The following is an 18,630-nucleotide window of genomic DNA, read 5'->3' as shown; positions in this document are numbered from 1 at the left end:
GGGTCCATAACTCTGCTCCAGACAGGTACCAAGCCTTGGTAGATGGAACGTATAGAAACCATGGTCGAACCTGGAGAGAAGCCTATTCTGGAGTAATGTGAGACCTTCTTATGGTGCTGGTGAAAGTCCCGCCCGCTCTGAGATTACACTAGTAGAGTTTATTATTACTTATTATTTATTTCCATATTTATGTTGTGATCTGGTTCACACTTTTGATTTCTTGATTCACAGTGATGGTAACCCAGGCTGAATCTGTTATTCCCTTTTCCTCACGCATTTGTGGTTTTATTCTTGTTGGCGTACTTATTTATTGGTTTAAATTTGACTGAAGGTGGTGTTGAGGAAACAGCTCTTATAAATGCATCTATATCTTCAACATGAAACAGTTGTATCAGAATTATGACAGTATGGTCAATATAGTAATAATGCTGCTGTGAATGACAGAATGCTTTCAAACTACTCCACTCTTTAACTGATCGTATATATATATAAGATATAATATATATATATATATATATATATAGATATATATTATATATTATTAGATGCAGAAGTTTCTGCATTTTCTGCTCACACCAGTCCAAAAAGGCCAGTGTTGAAAACCGCGCAGCAGAAGCCAGTACGTAACATGACCACGAGCACGAGAACACAGATCCGCTCACGACTCCACGTCAGCGTCTGCACTGCTTCCACAGATGTGGGACACAGAGTCTGGCTGGGGCCTCCGCCCCGCTCCAGCTGATCAATCTCTTTATAGATTTTCATTTTCATTTATCTTCCACGAATGTGCTTCCTCCCATTCAGGCCTTACAACAAATACCTCTGAATGCCCTCCTCTTCTCTACCGCCAAATCCGCTCTCTCCCTCCCTCGGAAAAAAGAAACGCACTGTTCTTTAGCTGGCAAGAAAGCCTGCTTCAATAACAGCTAATTAAGAATATGTACATAGCGCACAAGCTGCATTTTATTTCTATTTTTTGGTGTGGAAGTCCCTCCAATCGCTAAATGCTAAGCTAAATGTGCTGTCAGGGTACATTACGGCACAGTGGGAATGCTGTGCGGTGACATCTGCCACAGCTGCCCAGGGCTGCTGGACGAGCGGGGCGGAGGGGAGATGAAGAGACATCAAGGAAAAGAGATAAGGGGAAGTGAAAATCAACAGAGCCAGCCGCAGGTCGACCTTCAGCATTGTGTACCTGACGGAGGGACGGCGGCGTCTCCGCTCTGTCCATCTTGTCATCGCTTGCTGACGTCGCCATGTTCTTGTGCTGTTTCACTAACGCCTGTCGCGGAACGTTACATCCCCCATGCTTCCCTCTTTATTCTCCTTTCTTTATTTTTTGACATCTTTGTACTGAGGAGGTATCAGAGTGAATCTGCTGCCATTCATCACTGTACGGACATGAAGGGAGCTCCTAACAATCAAACAATCCAGCTCAAATCATTTCAAGCTGATGCTTCAAGAAACAATATCTCTTCAGTAGATTTTAAATGTTTTGAAACTAAAAACAAGTGAATCCATCAGTGGTTCATTAAAAAAAAAAAAAAAACGAGATAAGCATCAAGAGCACTGCTTTAAAACAACTGGCAGTATTTCTTACATTATGAGAAACAAAAATACGCTTCCTGTTATGATGGCAAATTTCCCAGCTCGTTTGTATAGTAGACTGAAATACGCTGATCTGGATGGCGTGGTCATGGGACGGCCGGCACATTGGCGTCTCTGTGATCTGACCCCCAGTTTGGTGCCAGACTTCCACCCTGAGAGCATTAAAGTAGTAACTTAAAATGAAAAACTTCTTTTGAAGCTAAAACCACATCACCTAATGCATTAAGGAATTTGACCTTTTGGCGGATACGATATTTAGGCCTCGTTTATGAGACATTTTAAGTAAAATGCTAAACTTTCGTTACATTTATGGGATCCACTTCCATGAAAACGATGCATGGAGTAACCAAAAACTAATTTTAGAAAGCACTGTTAAACCCCATGCGTTTTACATCTGTAGTAAAGTTTTTATGCAAATCTGAAATGGACAGAAACAACATTGGCTGTTTCCAGAGTGGCATGACTCTGGTTTCATTACAAAAACAATCACAGCACCCATTACTTATACAATGTGAAAACCACATCATTTTCAAACCTTTGCCATGTAAATGCAAAGATTTCTGTAACAAAAAAAGCAAAGACCATGTGTATTTTATCCGCAACACAAGAGTAAACAGTCTTAGATTCCTTGAAACTCACATTGGCATTGCGTCTGCGAGGACAACCAGAGATCAAGTCCATTCAGAGAAAGCCCGGCGACGGTACATGTAACACGAGTGCAATGCGGGAACACGCTCAGAAAATCCAACAATTGACTCAATAGTTCATTCTCTTTAAGACACTCTCTTTCATGATGATTAAAGTCCTTGTTACTGCGGCTTGTACGTATTTGCTTTCAAAAGGAGTTGTGGTGTATTTCGTCATGGAGTCTTCATCACTCAGGGTGTCATGATTACAGATCCCAACTGGAAAAATCATCTAGTTGAAGGATTATGGGAAAAGGCGATCATTTGTTTGACTCCCTGACAAAGACCAGGCAATCAAGGAAGGGAGTGAAAATAGTCTGCACATAAAGTCAAAAGCTGACATTTGGCTTTTTGTGCCTGACAGCAAGGCAGCCTGCAGCATTGTTTTTTCTCTAAAGGAGGATTACTATTGATGGGAAACCAATAGAAAAGGTTACAGAGCTGCCAGAGATCATTTAGCCAAGATAAAAATAAGAAGAACTTTTGTATTCATTTGAGTTTCTCTTGGATTTTAGAGACATTTTCACATCTAAATGTACCATTTTTCAGTTTAGAATCTGGGAAGTGTTTCCACCCAACATTTCTAGTTCGATTATAATAGAAATTTAATTCAAACTGACAATCAAAGGGAACCATTTTTGCAGTATTATAACAGGCAACACTATATAGAGTAAGGCTGCACCATTAGTCGATTTTGAATCGTAACTGTCTTTTTGGGTTAAGAAGATGAACGCTGAAATCGAACATGAACGATTTCGGCTTTTCACGTAGACGCGTCCTTTTTGGTGCCTCAAAGCCACCGTCGTTTCTCCGGCCCGTTTCATGACGTCATGACGGAAGTGCGAGCCTGCCTTCGCCCAGCGTCTGGTAACTAACAACAAGCATGGCTACTGCCGGAGAAGTTAAATTTGCTCAGGGAAGTGATGTTTTAGGTTGTGTTCATACCAGCTGGGCATGTCGATCGAGCCGGGGTCGACCTCGGACCTCCTCCTCGAAGCGGCCCCGGCTCCACCCAAAAGTAGGTCGACCCAACATGAAAAACAAGTTCACACTGTCGCTCCCGGCTCGACCGCGGGCCGCTACGTCAGTTAGGTTGAGCCAAATACCTTCGGTGTGAACACAGAGTTTCCACTATTCATTTATTTTTGTTGAAGTAAGACCAGAGGGAAATTGTGACTGTAGCATGTTACCTGAGCTGCCTTCCTACCTCAGCTGACTGGCTGACTGACTGGCTCGCTGACAAACTGACTGACTGAGATTTATTTTACGTTGTAGGGTATTTTTCTTTTACAGAAAGTGACTTTATTCATTTTATTTTTTGTTTTAAGTAAGAACAGGGACCTGGGGCCTCACCTATAAAACCCTGCGGGAAAATCTGACAATAATGGTGCGTGGGAACGCAACGCAAACTTCTGTCCGCAAAAAAAATTCAGGAGCCAAAAAAAAGTCCGCCGCACAACTGTTCGCAATTTCCAAGTCACAATTTCAAATCCTGCGGAGAACGTGTCGGTGGCCGATCACACCCACAATCCCGCCCCAACTCCACCCCTTGGCACCATATATGGGTATGCAAATGAACTCATGAATGAAATTTGGGTATATTAGACGGTGAGGCGCACGCGCGGAGCCTGCAGATAACAGCGGATCAGGCGGATGAAGTGTCGAAAAATTAAGATTTTAATGACATTCGGGCGGGTTGTGTTGAAGCACTCAAATAAAAAAAAAAGCAACATTTTAAATCTTATTCCAAACATGAAGAAACGAACGAAAACGATAGAAAAACACTTTATGATCAGCCAAATGAGCAAAAGTGTGCATAATCATGGCATTTACAATTTAATCGCACATTCAGCAGAGGACACCGCAGCTTTTCCTTTTCAAGGCGATCAGCATCTCGCTGCAGAACACAAGTGTCGCCAGCAGGTGAGACGCGCCGCATGCAGGCGGTGGATCTGCCGCTGAGGAGGATTGAGGTGATGCTGCTGCCGTTATTGGTGAGGTGGAGAGCCGGGCTGCTGTCCTCTCTGGAGGACACAGCAGTGGAGGGACAGAGTGGAGCAGGTGACCACAACGTGGTCAGAGCCATCGGGCGCACTACTGCTGAAGTGAAAAAAGTGGTTCGACTTGAAGGTGAGTTGTCATAATTCATAGAGTCTCAACATTGCGGAAACACCTTTAAAAAAAAAAGGAAAAAAAAAACTTAACATAAAAATGTAGTGGAAATGGTTGCACAATATGATTGTGCGTCCAGGCATTATCTAAATTGTTTTGCCTCTGGAGTCAGCAGGATTTAATGCCCTGCAGCATAGAGTCTGTGAACCCTGATGATTCGGGGTTCAGACGTCAGATATGGCCATGGCAAAATAGCAAACATTTTTTGTGTCAATTTGCCATTTAATTGTGAACAATTTGAAGTGTGTATCATGAGAAAAATTGTCATACAAGGGACAGTCGGTATTTGTAAGTGCAGAGACAAAGACATTGCACATGTTTATATGTGATGTGTCTGATTGCTCCCTTTGAACTATTTATTTTGTGTTTATTTTAGAAGATGCAGAAAGGAGATGGTACAGGATGGAAACATTCCAAAGCCACTGAACATGACTTCCTCAAAGTGTCTCCCCTCATGTGCTCATCACCACTCACTGTCTGTCTTAAAGCGATACTTCAACATTTTGGCAAATTGGCCCATTTAGCGCAATTATTTAGTCATTTCGAACAGCATACTTACTTTTTTGTGAGGGCGAGCTGTTGTTTATTCAGAGGTGAGTCGGGGAAGGTTTTCAGGACGGACACAATGGAAGTGGATGGTATTTTGGTTCCCCCTCGTCAAACTCATCAAATACACAATCCAACAACCCCAAAACACTTTGGTGGGCAAATTATAATCTGCACATTCACTACGCTGTGGAACACCAACAAATAATATTGTAGCATTACGACACTGAAGCAAATACTGGGAACTACTTTTTCTTTTGAAATCACTACGCCCAGACAAGTAGTTCCGTCTTAGCAATCTTCGCATAAACAACTCAATCTCGTAATTTTGCATTAATACTTCACAGCATAGTGAATGTGCGGATTATAATTTGCCCACCAAAGTGTTTTGGGGTTGTTGTATTGTGTATTTGATGAGTTTGACGAGGGGGAACCAAAATACCATCCACTTCCATTGTGTCCGTCCTGAAAACCTTCCCCGACTCAACTCTGAATAAACAACAGCTCGCCCTCACAAAAAAGTAAGTATACTGTTCGAAATGACTAATGAATTGCGCTAAACGGGCCAATTTCCCAAAATGTTGAAGTATCGCTTTAAATGTATATTTAAATTATATCGAACTTATGTCTGTTATTTATTTCGTTATATCTGTCTTGGATCTTGGTGTAAATTATGTTTGATTTATATCTGTCGGCTTCTATCTATTATTTAATTAAATGTGTCTTCCAATTTATTTCCGTTATATTTAATTCAACTTAAATAATTAGTTGTGTCGGTCAGTATATTCCTGTTATGCAATTATATCTAATTTTACATACAAACTATATTTTACTTTTCCTTGTATGGTTGGGCTTTGTATTTTTCTACTTTTCTTTCTACGTTTCTTGCCGCTGCAGCCCTGCAGTTTCCCCATGCGGGACAAATAAAGGCTTTTCAATTCCGTTTCCTTCTGCTTAGTCGTCTCCATGGAGTTTTTCTGAATTGTGCGGTCCTGTATGGCAGCTATTTTGTTGGCGGTGAGGACCGCAAAGTCACGCACATTTTTTCCCTTCGCAAAATGTGTATAGGTACCTGCTTTGGCGCAGAGGGGCGGCACCGCAAGGTTTGGGGCTCGTTTTGTGCGCCGCAAGTTTTATAGCTAAGGCCCCAGGAGTGTGTTAAGATAAGGTGCTCTTAATCCCAAGTGACTCTTGTGTTTATTTGCAACAGAATTAAGTTCACTGGCAATAAGGATGCATATTTGAGATTGATTGTTCACTTTGGATTTTATAATTGACAGTTTTGCACTATTCAATCAGTAACGTGATTTTAACTTTTGGACTTGGGATTTGTTGAATCCAAGCAGAGAAAATAAGGTTCAATAAAAGACATTCAAAGTACTTTATTCATCTTTTTCTTTTTTCTTTTTTTTTTTTTCTTTTACAAAAAGTCGTAATGGTAATCGAAAAATCGGGTTTGAGAGAAAATAATCAGGATTTCATTTTTAGGCAAAATCAAGCAGCCCTAATATAGAGTATCAAATATATTAATATGCTATTTGCTATATTGCACACAAATTTGAACGTGAATGTTTTATTATTATTTTATCAAATCTCTTTTGCCTTCTTCCTGTCTGTTGGTATCTTCAGGGGTGTTCAACCTGTGGCTCTGATGCCACACGTGGCTCTTCAGCAGCTCAGTAGTGGTTCCCTGAAGCTTTCAGCAAATTCGATTTAAAAACTAGAATTTGGCACTCAGAGAGCGCAGCCCTCCGCCACAGGTCAAATCAGCCCCCAACAACAATAAGAACACCATATATAATCACACAACATTGTGATCGGGAGCGTGATCGGAGCAGAGCGCTGCGGTGCGCGCATGCCGCACAGGCCCCCTGTCGGCGGGCCTGCCCGACTATGTGAAAGACTGCCCGATCGCTCAATGATAAAGAATCCTTTAAAAAAATTCCTGGATCCAGACAGTGATCCGGATCATCACCAAAATTTAATGGATTCTAAGTTAGCCCAAGACCCACCTTTCCACAAAGTTTCATTGCAATCCGTCCATCACTTTTTCCGTAATGTTGCTAACAAACCAACCAACAACATAACCTCCTTGGCGGAGGTAAAGAATCACTTTGTGTTTATTTTCCATTTTTTTGTGCAAATCACTCCATTTCTAAAAGTGGTCCGAGCTAAAGCTGTTCTAACGTTAGGAAGCAGAGTGAAGAAGCAAGAAGCAAAAAACTGCCAAAATGTATAACATGACTAAAGCAATTAAAATGGCTAAAAGTTAGCCTCGTAATGACCCCACCTGCTCCGTCTCCGACTGCTTGTCAGACCTCAAGCTGCGCAGTAAACATGAACCAGTCAAATGTCTGAATGCAGTGAGTACGAGCCAATCAGAGGCAGAGCAGGGCAGGTCATGGCTTCATCATCCTCAGGGGAAAACAAAACAGCAAAAATCAATCTGGCTCTTGGATAGCACTGCGTGGTGTATGTGGGGGGATTTAGAAGAGTACACCACTGGTCTGTATCACCGGTCGCCCCTCGGGGTTAATAAAGTTTATTTTGACCTTGATCATACTGTAATTCCTTCAATCTTCACAATATGTGACAAGAGCCTTTCAATACCTGCCACCCACCCGACACCAAGCGGCAGAGGGAAAAACCAACGAACGGAGGAACGCACAGTTCAAGAAACATAATAAGACTAAAACATTTACTCGCAAGTATCCAGAAATCCTGAAAACTGATAACCGGTCTGTTTGTGTCTTGTTTCTGCAGCCATGCAGCCACCAAGAGGCCTGCAAAAGACTGCGAGAACTGAGGCAACGTTTCTCTCCACAGTTCCTTGTAGTTGTGAAGAAAAGACTGAAAATGTGCTGCTCAGACATGTTATCTTGAACGGATTGATCCATCAGCACCATGTCAGGAAGGGTTAGTGGGTGAAAGGCCCCCTGCTTGGTCCATACAGTCTTCATCCTCCATATGGAGAGGGAAGGAGGACCTCGTCTCTGCCGAGCTTTGATTTACGTGGTGTGAAGTTTCTGAGTGGTACAGTGTGAAGCACACAGCAACAGTGAGACTCGTATCCATGGAGACTCAGCAGGCAAGCAGTGGCGCCTGGAGAGTGATTATTGTTTTTTTCTTCCTTTTTTTTCCCCCTTTTCTATGAGTGTCTTTTAATCAAAGTTCTCGAGTGACTTTACAGTGATGTTACTTCTAAACCTGATAGATGAGACAATGTGAAAGACTGTGTTAAGCTTCTCTCGCAGACACTGGCTGGGCTCCGTGCGGCGGCTCTGAGCTTCCTGTGTATTGTTTCTCTGCTGAATCAAATGAGAATTAATCAGTGCTCAGTCAGCACTGCAGCACCGGCGGCTCTGAGGCGTTGGATGCATGTTGCACGGAGAGAGGAGCCGGCACAGGACCAGATGACACCATATTGAGGAGCTTAAATATTTAACATGTTTTGTAATCATTTACATCTCCAGCGAAGTCAGATAGGGGTCGTGTGCTATTAATATGTTCCCGGCACCACACTCATATTTTGGACCTAAGACATAAATGCTTTACTCGTCTTGTTTGGATGAACGAGGGATTCTGCTGGAGTCAGGGAAATCTGCTGTTAAACCTTCCCCTAATGCAGCGTGTTGCATTTCTGAGTACACATAAATATGTGATGTGTTGACAGATGTTTTTCTATCAGCTGTTGTTCACAAACATGACATGGGACATTAACTTATACATTAACAGCAAACAGAAAATGACATGTGTTTTCAATGGGGACACAAAATGACAGCCAATTTCCAGCATGTTCCAGTTAGAAATGAGATAATATGGACCAGCATTATGTAATAGAGGCACAGACTAGTAATTCAGAGAGGCAACAGACAAAATACAAAAAAAACAAATATGAGGCTGGTTTGGAGACATTGATTAAGAGCTGGAATAAAACTTTTTTCCAAAAACTTTAAGACTCCCATAGACTGATGAGTTATGGTATTTGATAAGCTTCCAATAAACTGCAATGCATTAATGTAAAGATTCACCTTTTGCGTCGAGTGAAAAAAAGAACAGAGTCTAAAACATGCTTTCATCTTCACTGTCAAAGTGTCATGTTTCTTCTCAGGAGTTTTCTTTTTGCACAAAGCAGCTTTGTAAATCAGACGTTGAAGCACCTTTCAGCTGAGATCAGGGCTGTAAAACTGTTTGAGTCTCATGTGTAACCAGAACAAAATGCACCTTTTCTGCCTTTTGTTCCTTAAAGTTCCTCCATGTGTTTATTAATGACAAAACAATGAGCAGCTAATATGCATATTTTACCTGAAAAGTGGAGCATGCTTGTTCTGCACTTAAACACATTTATTGAGTAACATGTTTAAGTTTCCAACACGCAAATAATTTGATGAAAACTGACTGAGGCCCCGGTTGTAGCACAATTTTTTTTCAAGGGAAAAGAGATGATTCTGATTGTATTTTGAGTGTCTGTTTACATGACAGCAATGCTCGGTGCATGTGCCCCGGCTTCTTCTGCACATCACCAAGTAGACGGACAATGACAACAAAGTCTGACTGAGAGTGCCATGACTCCCAGTCCATATTGCTTGCTTTGAGCATTTTGGCCATTTCCATATAAACAGACATTTTCTAATTATATTGTCATGCAAACATGAAATTTTTCTGACACTAAAATTTAAAAATGACGATGCTGTCGTGTAAACGGGGCCTGAGAGAGCTGGGTGCTCCTACTAATCGCACACTGACTATTCGGCTGATATGACAGTATCTAATCTGTACAGAGAGGAGTTTTACATGATGTTTACGACGTGAGAGCTGAACCGAGCGTTCTCAGTCTTCGTCGGGAGTCATTTATCTAATTCCACTGGATCAGACTGGTTTGAAAATTATTTAGTTTTACCTGGAAAAATCTGTAAGTCCTGAATAAAAGTCACTGTTCAAACAACAACCAGATTAACCTGCTCTGGGTAATGTATCTTCGCACTGAAGCGAGGCGTTTCCTCTAGTGACTGCACACCCATTATTTTCATGTTTATCATTTCATTCGGAACCGTCAAGCAAACAGCCTTCATTTTCATAATTTGTCCAGCATCATTGATGAGCTGCATTAGCAGATAACCCCGTAGTGCCACTGACCAGGTTGAGTCACCAAACTGAGAATGATTTCGTTGTTTCCGCCCACAGGCTGCAGCGCGTTGGCTTTCTGCCCTTTGCGGCTTTCTATTGACGCAGCCTTTGAAACCTGGAAGCCAAACTGCTGTTTACTGAGACGCACCGCCTGTAGCGCCGGGCCGGGGCTTCTCATGGCACCGTCGGCTCGCGGTGGTGATGGTGGGGGGGGTTACTCATGCAGCAAACGCGGGCGCAGCGCTGGTAAGTGCATATGGCGTGTAATAATGGCACGTCTTGAAAATTACCGTGACGGTCTTGATGCGACCGCTGCCCCTGGTGCAGGTCCAGCCGGATCGGTTGAACAGGAGGCTGCAGACCTCCCCCTCCAGGCACGGAGCCATCTCACACCACTGACGGCTCCGCACGATCCGGGCTGCGGGGCGAAAGACAAGAGGGCGAGGGGGCGAATTAGACTGACAGATTCACAAAGCCAGGGAACGTAGCAACGTTTGGAAGCAGCAGAAACATCATTTTCTCTGGTCACCAGACAGGAAAGCATCCTCACATGTCTGAAAGCCCGTAGCGTTTTAATGAGCTTCTTGTTGAACTCACACGTCTGAATTGCCTGTAGTAGTAACCTTTACAGACCAGCTGGCGGTCCATAAATTACTCACTTGCTAATGTAATCCTTCCCTGCAAATGCATGAGAGAACTGCCTTTTTTATGACACTTTGTCTCAATAATACCGTCTATAGGTGATTCGGTTTTTTTAAAGTACTGTGACAAGATGTGCAAATTTCCTTACGCTCAGAAGGCAATAAAAAAAAAATTCATTCACAAAATACTTTATTTGTACCACCTGTGCAATCTAGTATAACCGAGCCTTCAGCTCATCCTCCATTTATTTTCAGCTTTAGTTAAAACTGAAAGAAAAGGAAATAACTCTTCTTCATGACCAAGGTCACAGCAGCTAGCGTACCCCCGCTATAAAAGAGTAGTTTATTACCCGTGGAAGTAATTACAAATAGTTTTATCCTGGTTTCAGAAATAGTGACAAGTGAGATGACAGGTTGATATTCAGAGAACAAAACATTCATGAACAACAAAAGACAGAAGCTTAAAGCATGAAGCCGTCAGCCACAGGTCTGTCCTCACAATGTTCTGAGTTCAGCTTTAGGGGCCTTTCTGTGTGGAGTTTGCATGTTCTAACTGTGTCTATCTAGGTTTTGTTCAGATACTTTGTATTTTGAGGAACATGCGTTGAAGACAACAATTTCAAGTAAAAATGTAAAACTTTTGTGGAGCTTCGTGTGTCTGTTTCCATGACAACCGTCCTCAGAGCCAATGAAAATAAAACTTTTTGAAAATGCCTCCCAAGGTGAAACATTTTCGGTCGTCGTGTAAACGGGAAAACACAACTTTGTGAAAACGCTCAGGCTCCGTCACTGTGTAGACAGCAGCAATGCTGCTGCTGGAATTTCCTAGTTTTGGATTAATAACGTAACGCTCTACTCTACTCTACTGCGCAGGAGTAACATGGCCGGAGTTCATCTGTAAACATGCATCATTTTCAAAACATACAGCTGAGCAACCACAAAACCTTTTTGAAATGATAACACAAAAAACAAGTTTTTCACTTAAAATGTTGTTTGATATGAGTGACCTCAAGCTCACCCTTTCACTCATATCTTATCTTTGATTCATCAGACAAGCTTCAGCAGCATGTCAAGAACAATAAAAAGTACAATACTGTGCATTGAAGAACTGCAATGTAAGGAAAGGTATCACGGACAAAACGTTAAAACAGCTCATTCAACATACACTGACAATCATACACTCACAAAATCTCATTGAGCCATGCAGAATAAACATAAGAGGGTTGAAATTGACTTTAAGTGTTTTGATGGAGGGACTGTCTGAGTCTCCATGTCAGATTCAGATGAGATCGGTTCCAGGATCCTGGAATCGAAGATAGAAGGATTGATTCAGCCAGTCCAGATCTCTTTTTTTTTAAATTCTTCATCTTATTTCATTCTTCTCAAGTCCTGATGCCAGCATCATTGCCAATGCATCGTCACCACCAGCGGATCAGTCAGCTTTAGAAGTGTTAAAGTAAATCGACTGACAAAACTTTGAGGCTCAACCAAAGACAAACATTGGGTTAGAGAGGTCAGATAAAGTGATTCTGGCTGTAAACACTCACACTGAGTCTATTTTTCACTTCGAAACTTTTAGGCTTCTTCTCCAACTCACTGGCAACATTACCCAAATGGTAAGATATAAATCTTTGTCTGTTTTGGGCTTTGATGCCCACAACAGATGTAAGTGTGAGACCAGAAAAGACGTGATAATTCACAGTGTTCACACTTGTGATGCATCTCCTTAATATGAAGAAATGAGGAGCGTTTTATTTTGTACTCACAGATTTTATATTTAAATTCCACCAAAAAAGATGCCGGATTTTCACAACCAAGCTGTGTGATATGCTAAGTTCAATAGAATGTGTGTGGGCTGTGTCTGTGGTCTTTTAACCATCTGAGCGTATAAAAAATGCACGAGGCATCAAAACAGGGGCAGGAATATGTGTGGTGTGCACATTAATTATGATCAGTAGTGAGGAAACAGCACCACGGAAAGATGAGACGCCTCGTGATCGGTTTGTTTACAGCTCTTTGTTCCGCGCTGCTTACACACTTCAATCCACCTCAGGTCAATTCACAAAAGGGTTTGTCTGGGAACAGAGCACGGCCTTGCTTTCAAATAGGGGTTTGATGCAGTAAATTTCTCATTGTTCATTTTAAAAGAATCAAACCGTGCATGTGTGAAGTCACTGCAGCCTCACTAAGGTTTTTGGACATTTCACTGTATTGTTGCACCAGAAGCACCTTTAAAATTGGCTTGAGGTTGAAATCGTAGACTTTTTGACATGTATACTCTGCGCCTCAGCAAATAAAGACTATTTTAAAGGGTATTATGGCACTATTTTACTGGTCCAGTCCACTCAAGATGAAATCAGGCTTCGACACAACGCCATGCAGCCGCCCTCCGTTAGTGTGGGATACAGAGTTGTCAGGCAATTTAAGTCAATGATAGTTTTAAAACGGAAGGTTGGAGAAATGTCTTTTACAATGTGGAAAATTTTGCAAGCAGACTGTGTTACAAAAAACACTGGAGCAACTACATTCAACTCAAATGTTTGGTTATTTAATGACCAGTATGTCCAATATGACCATTTTTTGAGAGACGCTGTGATCCTGTTCATTTTGTAGAGATGAAACTGGAAGATATGCAACCACTCCACTTTGCTGGAGATGAAGGCTTCAAAAGGTTTTCAGGATTTCACGAGTCTGAATGTTGCAACTAAACAGTGAGCACTTTCAGTCAACTACTGTTAATTAAAACTTCCCTTTAATGGAAAACAGGAATTCGTCAAAAGAAACATCCCCTCCAATTGGAAAATTTGAATATTTTCCATTAGTGTGGTTATGCTGTTGGATTAATGACATTTATTATTATTTCACACATTTGTGATACGAGACGCGGCGGCAGCAAGGCTGTGAAAAAACCCCAAATAAATTTCCAGCCAAATTTCCAGGCCTAGATTAGAGGCAGAGGATTACAGAGCAGGAAAGCAATAAAAAGCCTTTCTGCAGTCTTCTTAAAGTTAAAGTTGTCGGCAGCAGACGTCGGGCTGTCAGGGTGTAAGCTAGTGATGCTCTCATTCTCTCACCGCAGTCTGACGGCATGACATCGAATTAGCATTCGACTGTAGTCGGGGCTGATAAGCGCTGATTGTTCTTTACACAGCGTGCTAAAGCAACACGGAAAGGTTATCGGCTCTCGGCGGACCTGGCCGGGGCCGCCGCTCCTGCCTGCCCACGATCCCCCCGGGGGCAGCACACGGCGGAACGAGGTAACATGGTCGGCAAATTGAAAGAGAGGAACTACAATTCGCTGAATGTCCACGGGAAAGCCGAGGCCGGAACACAGAGGAGGCAGGAGAGGGGAGGAAAACGTAAAGAGGTGTGGAGAGGGAGGCCTTGTGACATTTCGCTGTGAGGTATTCTCGGTCCAGGCCTTGTTAACAGTCTGAAATTGGTCTTTGGAGTGTCAGACCCCGACTGCTGCTCTGCAATAAAGATCTGTCATCTTGTGGTATTTATCAAGCTGGCCCAATAGTACCCTCATATACGTAACCACACACGCACGCACGCGCGCGCACACACACACACACACTCACACACACACACACACACACACACACCGCTTTGTAAATATGAAGCCATTCTCCCTTGGCAAATAATAGAGACTGTTGACACGTCGGAAGAAGAGCTGCGCTTTTCGGTCTGCTCTCACAGTGCGGCCATGAAGCCGGGAGACGCTGCAGCAGAGCAAAACAATCTTGAAACCTGTCAGCTCGTTGAACACAACAAGCGTAGGAAAATATTAAAAGATTCTGAGACAAAATGGACATTTTAGCAGGCGGGGAGGGGGGTTTGAATGTTTTAAAGTGACCTTCCGACTGACACAGCAACATGCCGTGGTGGATTTTCATTTTCACAGCCATCCGTCAGGCGCAACAAAGCATAGATTTATCAGTCAGTTGCAGATGTAGTTTTGAGCACATTACAGGGCCAGCAAAACTCAATTTCCAGGGCAAGGAATAAAAGCTGAGCTGGCAAAGCGGCGGTAGTGCTGACTAACCGTGGAGTGCATCAGCCCAGCCAGCACGGAGTCGCGGAGGTTGGCTAAAATAAATGCATTTTTCAGCTCCTGACACACTATCCAGGCATTCAATAGCTTGCCCTTGTTACTTTTTCAATGCCATCCGTGACAGTGTGAGTTGATCTATGAAGACTTGATGAATCTCCCGGTGCTGAAAGCCGCCGAGTGGCCGCATGGCGCTTTCTTTTTCGGGGAGGGGGTGGCGTGAGAGAGTTGCTGTGATAACCTCATCAACAGCAACGCTGTTGAATAACACAAGCAGATACAAAAACAGCACCGTTGCAGTTTGGCTCCAGACCGTCGCCATCAATCATGCCTATCTCTTCAATATGCTGGCAAACACAACTGTAGACACTTTAAAAAAGCTTATATGGTGCCGCCACCCACGCACTTCAACAGTATCCGGAGCAGACTTTAAGCTTCTGAGCAGGAGCTTTCTGAAAATAAACGTCTGCTGCTGGATTTCATCCTACAGTATGTTTTACATGCTGCTTTTCAAATTAAACCAGCTTGTTGGATTCATCAACAAGTACAAATGCGGAAAAACTGTGCCTATCTTAGCATTGTAGTTATACCGAGTTAAGCGTCTACTTCCTGTTGTGCTTGAACATGTTGTGTAATGAATCCCACGCCTGATCTACGAGACTAAAACTACCAGCACGATGCTGTGTGACGCTGGTTCAGCTGTTGAACCAATGCCAGCAGAGACCAGGACCAGACTGTCGTGCACCGACATGGATCAGCGGAGAACAGCAGCAGATCTCCATCGGTCAAAACCAGCTCAACACCAGACCATCAAAAACCAACATGGGCCAGAACAAACCATCAAAAACCAGAACAGATCAACAACAATCAGCATCAGACATCATAAACTGCCGTTTTTCCCCCTGGTGAAGTAATGTTCTCTCTTTTTTAGGTAATTTCTTCCTGATGCAGGGAGGAACCTCATACTGAGTCTTTATAGCATAACATACTGTGGAAAACTGCAAAGATACAAAGAGAAAAGCCTCCTGGAGCTGTTGGACCTGTTTGGGTCGGCTTATAAAAGGCTATTTTGTGATTGTAATTCATCTTCAGATCCACTGTTATGTAATGAAGATCCCTCCTGTGAGAACGTTCAGGCAAAGATTGAGAGTTTCTTCCTGTGCGGGGCTTCAGTGTTCTCCCTGTGCGTGCGAGGGTTTCCTGCAAGTACTGCAGGTTCTGTCCACAGCCTTTAAAATACGCATTTCACATTCATTGATGACTGTAAATTGCTGGTAGGTGTGAATGTTTGTGAAGGGGGGCACCCTGCCTTCGCCCACTGGCAGCCAGGATCGTACTCTGCGCTCCTGGTTGGATGCAGTGGAATCCACCGCTCCGTGACGATGTGAAGCCATAACAGAGGCGAAGCAGCTGGCTGGGTTAGAGAGGGAGGGGCCAAGATGAGAGGGAGTGCCTGGCTGACACCTGGGTGGTCCGTCCTGCTGCTGTCACCGCCGGGCGTCCCCACCCAGGGACGGCGGACGGCGGCCCAGGCCTGTCAGCTGCCAGGGACCCTGCTGGGCTACGGCTGCGAAGCTCCAACTAGATCACACGTAACACCATCTGTCCCCCCCGTGCACAGAGCCAAGCCCTGCCCAGCGTGACACAGCACTGCCAGACGAGGCTTGGAGCGGGGCAGGAGGCACAACAGTGGCGTCTAACGCAGACACGCTCTCAATCTGATGAAACTCTGCCACTGCAGAAGGCAAAAAAAAAATAACATCAAATTTTTACTAAAGCCACAGGCAGCTCATTCAAAATGTATTTAGATGAGGTACAATAAAAAGAGACAGATTTAGAGTCAGTGTCTCACCGAGAAGAAACCAAAAGATTCATTACACCCTCAACAGAGACTTCTGAATCCATCATCACAGCAAATAATTACAAGTCTGTTTTGGTGATTGAATAATAATAATCATTGACTAATGGCGATGCCTCTTCTGCGACAGTAAGCAGCCAACAAGATTAGGCAACTATCTTAGCCGGGCAGCAGAAACACTGCAGCAGGTTTTTACAGGCTTTCTGGCTGATGTTAATTAAGCCTCAATGATGGACCAATTTGTAGCAGCCAGATTTCCAGCCCTCTGTCCTCCATCCTGTTACCAGAGGCCTGATGGTCCTTCACTTCTAATTACGAAAGCAGAAAAATCCCACATTAAACACAGACATCAGTCAAGCTACGAATGCATCCATACTTCATGTCTGTTTAGTTCAGCAAGCTGTTATATTTCCTGCTGCATTCTTTCGGGCTTGTGTTCAAGCTGGGATTACTCTCATTGTGTGTCTGGCAGGGAGCCTCTCAGATAGGAAGTGAGATCACGGACGACTGTGGGGAATTGATCAGAACAGCTCATCAAGGACGAGGAAAACCAGAGTGATAATAATGTGGCAATAATATGTTATTAAGAATATAAATCTGAAACTATTCTGCTGGTATGTCGTCGCCTGGCTTTCTTTTTTCACCACTCTGCTGTCACACCTAATTCTGTGTGTCTCATAAATCTGGGGTCTAAAAAGCATTTTATACGTGCAGACGGGGGCCAAATTAAAAACCCTGAAAGCCTGACCTCTGCAGAGGATCTGGTGGCAATGTCATGCTGTGGGGGGCATTTATCCGGGATGGTTTGGGTCCACTTGTCCCCTTAGAGTGAAGAGTCATCGCAAATCACTTCAGAGTTGTTCTGACTTACCGCCTTTTGCACTACGATGAAATGTTTCCGTCCTGATTGGAGAGGCCTCTTGCGGAACAGAGCCGGATACTCAAACACCTATGTGGCTGTGATCATCGTCATAACATCTGATGAGGGAATACTTTTTTGGATAACGGTGCTCATTTCTCTACTGGGGATCCAAAACATCAAGATCCAGCACACACTGGGCCAGAAGTCCAGTGCCATGTTTTAACAGTCAGAATGAAGGCTCGTTTGGAACCTGAAATAGAACCCCATCCTTCATCTATCAATGCTAGAATTATCCTGCATATGGATGCACAAACAAATTCAGTTCAGTAGGTTCCAGCTTTGAGGTTTAGAACTTTGTAAACATCTCACCTATCATTGGTGAACGTGGCCTTCGTTATCCTGAAGTAAAACTTTATTTATGATTCTATTCTTGGTATTCTGCCCTTTTATTTATCAACCTAAATGCTGCTCAGACAAACAGGCCAGGATCTCAGCTTTCAGGACATCATGACTCTCTGTGCTTCTCTTATTCTGCACAATCACTTTCAACAGGACCTGAAACTGTCCAGTCTGAAAAATCTCGAGAGAATGTCTGAGGGTAAATGCTGCAAACATGACGACACCGCTCTTTTAGATAGATGTCCTTGTAATAGCATGCCAGTTTGTGTCACATTTTAATAGGGCTCTCTTAAAAATGAGAACAAGGTCCAAAAAAGTTTTACAAAAAAACTATTCATATGAATGTTATCCACACTGCATACATACAGTATGCAGTACCTTCATATGCAAACTGACACTGGTTCCACTGAACTGTGAAGCTGCATGAACCACTTTCACAGTGGTAAATGTGCAGCTGTGGATGTGAAACATTACAAATGCTCAACTGTGTGTGAGTTTTTTTAATGCAGATGTGTTCAAAATTACATATATTATCGACCATGGAACTTTAAAAATCAGTTTGCTTCATAATGTATCCACACAGTTAATGTTTAAACCTTCTGGAAGCCAGTGCTTCATAATGCTCATAAATGAATACTTTAATGCCAGTGATGGTTTGTATTCTTCATTTTTATGAC

The 18,630-nt window shown here is 43.0% G+C and overlaps 1 protein-coding gene across 2 annotated transcripts in view; it reads right to left on the bottom strand.

Moving 5' to 3' along the window:
- Positions 1 to 18,630, bottom strand: part of tafa5l (TAFA chemokine like family member 5, like) — a 62,800-nt gene that overhangs the window by 15,510 nt on the left and 28,660 nt on the right. For both annotated transcript variants that reach the window (XM_030119052.1, XM_030119054.1), the window contains exon 3: positions 10,430 to 10,557. In XM_030119052.1, coding sequence (XP_029974912.1) covers positions 10,430 to 10,557 — 128 coding nt within the window. The remainder of the gene's footprint in view (positions 1 to 10,429; positions 10,558 to 18,630) is intronic.

This window comes from Salarias fasciatus, chromosome 20, assembly GCF_902148845.1.
Source record: "Salarias fasciatus chromosome 20, fSalaFa1.1, whole genome shotgun sequence".
Lineage (NCBI taxonomy): Eukaryota > Metazoa > Chordata > Actinopteri > Blenniiformes > Blenniidae > Salarias > Salarias fasciatus.
This window is presented reverse-complemented; position numbering and strand designations above follow the sequence as displayed.